Source organism: Mesitornis unicolor, unplaced genomic scaffold, assembly GCF_000695765.1.
Source record: "Mesitornis unicolor isolate BGI_N332 unplaced genomic scaffold, ASM69576v1 scaffold34709, whole genome shotgun sequence".
Lineage (NCBI taxonomy): Eukaryota > Metazoa > Chordata > Aves > Mesitornithiformes > Mesitornithidae > Mesitornis > Mesitornis unicolor.
The window spans coordinates 1-6,817 of NW_010207432.1; the positions used below are offsets into that span (position 1 = coordinate 1).

General features: G+C 44.1%; 1 protein-coding gene across 1 annotated transcript in view; it reads left to right on the forward strand.

The window, feature by feature from the left end:
• Positions 1–2,359: 2,359 nt before the first annotated feature.
• LOC104546676 (protein spire homolog 1-like) overlaps positions 2,360–6,817 on the forward strand; it is a gene marked incomplete at its 3' end in the record, with an annotated part of 15,462 nt that continues 11,004 nt past the window's right edge. The window contains 5 exon segments of the mRNA XM_010192113.1: positions 2,360–2,600; positions 3,397–3,428; positions 3,897–4,061; positions 4,821–4,946; positions 5,234–5,299. Coding sequence (XP_010190415.1) covers positions 2,360–2,600; positions 3,397–3,428; positions 3,897–4,061; positions 4,821–4,946; positions 5,234–5,299 — 630 coding nt within the window.

Sequence of the window (6,817 nt, forward strand, 5' to 3'; positions counted from 1 at the left end):
TGATGCCTCGGGCAAGGTAAAGGCCATGGGGCAGCCCAGGAGATTCGGCCCAGCCGCAAGCCCCAGGCCGTGGTGGGCGGTGTTGCCTGTGAGCACCCATCAACCTGTTGATGGGGTGGCAATCACGACGAGAAAAACTTATCTACGCAGTTGCAGACAGGCAGGCACTTCTTTTATTTGCAGTGCTGGGGAACACAGAGGGTAGCCCCTCAAAGGTTTGCTCCGCCGCTCATACATTTTCACAGCCTATTTATACATTTTTAACAAAGCAAAATCATATAAGCATGCATAAGACGATCCCTGTTTATTTGATTGGTTCCCTACTATCACGCCACGATTACCCCTATAATTTATCAAAAACTTTCAGTCCATTCTCCCAAAAGTTTCGGTCCATTCTCATGGTGGTCTGACCACAGCCATTGTCTAGTTCTTCTCATGCATGGTACTTGCTTTCTCCGGTGCTTATACAGACATATCTTGTAATTTTTCTTAACTCTAGATTTTAAACAAATACCTATTCTAACTACATAATCATTAACCCACTTTCACAGAATCACAGAATCACAGAACGTTAGGGTTTGGAAGGGACCTCAAAAGATCATCTAGTCCAATCCCCCTGCCGGAGCAGGAACACCTAGATGAGGTTGCACAGGAAGGCGTCCAGGCGGGTTTTGAATGTCTCCAGAGAAGGAGACTCCACAACCTCTCTGGGCAGCCTGGTCCAGTGCTCTGTCACCCTCACTGAGAAGAAGTTTCTTCTCAAATTTAATTATCTTGATCCGTCAAAGTGCTCTTTTAGCTCTATTGCTGAAACAAATACTCACCCCAATCAGCCAAAATTTTCATGTGACTATAACAAAATGGCCTGGTGACACCGAGCATCTCCAAGGTCCAGGACCTGACTCTGACATACGTCATTCCCAAAATGTCATCAATGAGAAGGACATAGAAATGATGGATGTTACTCTCACTTTTCTTTTGAAGCCTCACATTCCTTCAGTTTCTGCCTGGAGAGCTGGGGCTGCTCAGAGCCAGTGCAGCAGCAGGCTGCGATGCCCTTCAGGCACTGTGGCAGCAACAGCGTTCTTCAGGGAATGACCCCCATCACAAGCCGTGCTGTTGTCGCACAAATGGAGTTGGTGTGCAATAAGCCAATACTGCACACGGAGAGTAGATACCAGGTTTATGACAATCTCGCGCAGGATCAGGTGCTAGCGGGCTAATGCCAAAAAACTAGCACACCCATAGAGACAGAACAGAGGCTAGTTTTTCACTAGAAGTTGAGATCAAGCTACAACGCCATTTCACACTTATCTATAAGGGTACACTACACACAGATCCAGAGAGTGGGGGCTAAAACGGAGTAGGAGCCTCTTGGCTTAAGGGTGTGACTTCTGATCACAAAAAAAGTGTGTAACTTTACACTTTGATCAGTGGAAATTACCCAGTGACTGGCTTCTCTCTGACTTCATGCCCCTTAAGCAATATAACAAGGTGCTTCCAAGGCTTCCGTGGGGTGTACCTCCTCTTGTTACCTGTATGGTTAACAATACACACAAGATTCTGCCCTGTAGTGGAGCCAGCAATTATCACCCTTCAGCACAGCCACTTTTAGTACTGGTTAACAGTGTGACTATCCCCTCCCATCACACACACAGAGCTCAAAGTGCAAAAAAAGCTGAGTAACTTCCTTTACACCGGTAGTAGTTCCTATCAGCATTTTGAAGAAGGAAGGGCCTTGCTGTCTGTGCCCTGTGTGCCCACCCAGCCTGTCTGGTCCCTGCATGCCTTGCTTCCAGCTCCAGCCCTTGGGATGGGCTGTGTGAGGGCCAAAGGGTCAAGGCCAGGCAGGAGGGAGGCCTGTGGTGGATGCAGGTGCCCTGTGCAGTTGATTGATACGGTGTATGTGTGCTCCCAGAATAGTTCCCATCAAATGGATTGAATTTTTGTGGTCTTCTGTGATTTCTTCTTCCCTGAATGAAAGATATTATTTCTTGCCTCCTTCCTTCTCTGCCTAAAGTTGAATGTACTCTTTTCTTACATATATTTGTTAGAAACAATGGGGTTAAATTAAGCATGAGTTTTGCACAGTCTTATCATTCCTTTAGATTCCACTTTGTTGTATACTTTCTGTTTTCTTTCAAGGAGTCTCATACAAATACAGATTAAAGCGGTGTCCCTTTAAAAAGATAGAGCAAAGTTGGCAGTAATCATCGCACCTGTAGGGAAGAGAAGCTGTGAGAGCAAGCTGGGAAGCAGAACAGATAAAAGGCTGCTGTGAGCACTTGTCTGTTCTGGAAATGGGTAGGGTGTTAAGCTTTCTAGGTTAAGAGTGGAGAAGAGAGGGTTACAGGAGAAAATGGAGTCTCTACAGCACAAGGAAAGCATCACAAAGGTCTCTCTAGCTGAGATTCTGAGGTGTTTTGAATGCTCTGTAAGTGAGGAGCAAGCCTGGGCTATCTGCTTTCAGTGTTGCAGTAAAATGGAGCAGCTGGCTCAGGGGCTGTGCCCACCACTCCATTCCGTGTTCATAAAAGGTCCTGGAAGCATTTTTATCCATGCAGATGGTACAGCTTCCTTCAAGGTGTACCACAAGTCTGGTAAGAGCATAGGTAGCTGTGGATGTTGAGGGCTGTTCCTGTAACAGGCTGAAATGTGGAGACAAAGTGGGGAATTATTTTCCTTTTTCTGTCTTCCCCTCTCTCTGTATGTTGTCATGAGGCTATTCTGCTGCTTATACATCATTTCAAAGGACTGTAGAGGAATGGTAATACAGATGATACAGGCTACTAATGTTTCTAACTGTGCTTAAGTGAGTCATGTGTTTCTAGGGAATAGCAGGGGTGAAAGTTTGTTACCACTTACGTGATTTGAAATAGTCTGAGGCTTTGTTATATGCCCTGCTCTGTTCATCTTCCAATGTATGGTTCCTTTGTTTTAGTAACTCTCATGACAGATCTATGATCAACAGTTTCCTTTTTCTGTCACTGTGTGTAGCCAGCAAGTTGCAACAAGCTTGTTTAATGCACCGCTTGGTTGCCTGCTGCAGAGGTCAGTGCTGGGCTGACTCTTCAGGGACAAGAGTAGCTAATAAAGAATAGAGACAAAGATCCAGAGCCTTCCTTTTGGTTAGGTATCTATTAGCAAACAAAACAAGTACCCAGCAGCTGTTAGTTTGAGGCTAATGTTTACAATATGAGTATCCTGTGTTGCTTCCCAAGAGTCCCCAAATACAGGCCTACTTTCCCCAGGTGGGACTGATGTTAGTCAAAGGTATTTGTTTCCTTACTGCCAAGAATTATTCTTATTTCTCTCTCAGTAGAGTTTCTAAAAGCTGTTTGTCAATGCCTGTGCAGTTATCTTTTTCTTCTCTCACCTCTCTTTTTTCTTTTTCAGATGTTGGCAGCATTCAGCAGTCAGAGGACAAGGTAAGTCTGTGTCTTCACCTTCATATATGTGCAGGTGTAATCCTGCTGTAGTAGAATGATAGCTCAGGAGATGCAGATATTGTTAGAAACTATCAGGGTGCTTAAATTTGCTGTTCCCTGTGAGTCCTCTGCAATCTGGAAAATGAAACACAGTATCTTATCTTAAGTAAGACAATGGGACTGGGAAACAACATGCACAGATACTGCCCCTACTGTGGAACAGCCTACAGTCATTTTGTCTTTATAAAAGATAAGTTAGAGGTGCTAGGTAAGGCCATTTTAAAATCTTAAAAGAGCTTATTTAGGAAGTATCTCAGGCTACCAGATAAGCATCTAGCTGCCTTAGGGCCTTTCTCATTCATGGTGTGCTCAGCCCTGAGGGGCAGTGGAGAAGTGTGGCTGGGAAGCAGGAGCTGTGAAGTTCTCCATAATGCTTTCTGCTTCACTGCTTCCTTGGTCTCTCTGCAGCTACTGGAGCACTTGGGAATGGTGATCTATGAAGCCCTGGACTGGGGAATCGACAGCCAAATGGAGCGAGAATTGAGTCAGCCTTTGGAGAAACTGCTGTGCCTCATGTTGAAGCTGGATGATGAGGCAATGAAACCAGCAGTCACCCTGCAGGATGTTATCAAGGTTTCCGTCTTCACACTTAGTAAATAAAGCAGCTTTAGAGAAGTTAATGGAGCAATGCTATTAACCAAGGGGCATGACCATTTCCAGGAAAAAGCTGGGTAGCTTGTTGGTGGGCATAGAGGGAGTATGTGGCTTTCCCATCAGAGGGTAAAGACAAAACCATCTCAGGTGTGTGCAAGTGCCTGTGGAAAGGAATTAAGAAGGAAGACTGAGCATTGCTGTTGTACAGCTGTGTCTATGAAGTCATTCTGTACGTAGCCTTCTAATTGGTTACCTAGAAGACTATGGATATTGAAAAAAGTCACTTGTCCATAGTATTCAGTTCCTCTAAGAGCTGGCGTTGGAATGTCTCAACTCAAACATTTTCACCTCAACTGTAACTGAAAGGTATCAGAAACTTCCCATCCCTCAGTCTGATCGAGGCAGGAGAAAAGAACAGGACAAGTGACTCCACCTGCTGTGTTTTGTTGTGCTCTGTCTGCGCTGGAGGCTTCCTCTTCCAAATACTTATTTCTGATTTCAAAGCACACCTTATGGAGAACAAGTTAATAAATTACATAACTACTTATATTATTATACATATAAGATTGAACATCTTGCTGTTTTGTTCCTCTGCATCTGCAATAGGAGAAAACAAAAGATACAAAGGGGCTGTAAGGAAGATGTTTTTAACCATGGGTTGAGAAAACAGAATCTTTATTCCATCCTACCATGTTTTTTCATTTCAAGATCTCTTTTAAATAGCTGTATTTCTTCCAGGCCTGTGAGGAGCACTTGTCTAGGCCTTCTGAGGCTACCAGCTATTATGAAACGACCTGCAGGAGTCTGTTTACTGACTATATGGAACTTGAGAAGCTTGAGACCTTCATCAGGACTTCCAAAGAGGTACATTTGGGATCACCCCTTAGCTGCTCTTCTGTCTACCCTCACATGCTCACCTAGTTCTAAAGTAACCTTCCCATTGCACTAAAAATGGAGTAACTAGCTACAGGTCTGTTTTCATGATGTGGAAGGCTACTGTCTCTGTACCATACTGGTAATTTATTGTAGCTTTTGAAAGGCTGGGTGTTTGGGGCTTCTAGGCTTTTCAGATTAACATCAGTAGTTTATATTGGATAGATAGGAAATCACTGAACAGTGCAAGGTAATGACTTCATGTGCTTGCTTCTCAGAGTCTGAGAAAAACGGATGTGGAAGATTTGGTGGGAAACCCCTTTCAGAAGAAGGGAAAACACTTGGTAAGGGATTTAATTCCTTCATTGTGGAGGGTTGGGGTTTTTTGTCTACCTCGGCTATCTGAGGCTTTCCTTTGACTCTTCTATGAAAAGTAGAGCTTGAACACAAAACTTCTCAGGTTGTTCAAGAGCTTAAGTAGTTAAAGATTTCTCTGTAAAACAAGCTGGAGAGTGAACTTAAACTACTTCATATACTTACCTCATGTGGACAACTTCTAAAAATTAAGTTGGAGGTGGTCTTTGGAATAAGCGTCCACAAGTAGTTACACACAGTGTCTCTTCCTGCAAATGAGCTTCCAAACAGGAAGTGCCACCTACCAAAAGCAATCTGTTCCTTTCTTGTAGCTGGACTGAAAACTCCTAGAAAACTCTTCTGTTGGCGGTAGTACTGGGGTATACTAGTTCACTCTTGAGTATGTGGTGTCTGGCCTAGTTCAGGGCTGGAGGGGACTGAATGCCAGTAGTTCTGTATATCTTTGTGGTTGTGCAGCTCCAGCAGCTCAAAAAAAAGGGATGAAGGAGGGCGAGGCTGGAGGTGTAACTCCTACCTTCTGCTCTCTGCCTCTGTCTTCCCATTCTGTCCTTCCATAGATCTTGGGCTGTGTGTTTGGGGCAGAGAAAGCAACTTACTCTGTTCTTTTCAAAGTCTACACAGTCAGGGCTCAATCAGAAACAAATAGCTCTTCTGGCTGGAGCTCTGCCCAGCATAAACAAACCACTGTAGTCTGGAGTCTGTGGAGACAAACAGCAAGCCCCGAGAGACTTGTGGACTTGCTCCCTTTGTCTAAATAGCACTTGCTTTGAAGCGTGCTCAAACTATTCATATGAAAATGTTTGTGAAATGTGTCTGGGCATATTCTCAATTTTGTGATCTATTAAAATAAACTGGCAAGCGATCTCAAACCACAAACTCATCAACTGCTATAGCTCTTTTCTGCAGGGAATAGATGAATAAATACATGGGCTTTGCCGTGTGGCCTGAAGGCCAGTGTATTTGGCCTCTGCTCCTTCAGTAGACATGAGTTTCAAAAGCAGGATGTCTGTTGCAAATCCTCTTCCTCTAGTTTCCAAGTCCCTAATCCCCAGTTGATTGCATTGCTCTGACAAATTCTTGTTTAAAGTAACCAGGATGCCAACTTCACTGGGATCCCACAGATTAGAGCTGATACCTTGAGTGGTGCCCAGCAGCTAATGCTCTCTATGGACCACGCTTTTTCATATTGACTGCTATGAAACAGGCCCTCTGCATAGACCGCAGCCTGGTAGCATGCAATGTTGTGTACAGTTTCAGCAGAGTTTATCCATATGTGTCACAAGCCAGTCTTCACCTTGAAATCTAAGCAGTGAGACCTCTTAAGAATATAGCTGTCTTACCACTCATCTATTGCACTGAATGCAATGGGTTTGGAGTGTTGTAGCATCTTGTGTTGTATTGCACTGGTGTGGGAAGTTTCTGCAGTGTTTCATAATACATGAGATGGCCCATGCAGAATAATTTCAGTGATCCAGTCAGTAGGGAAA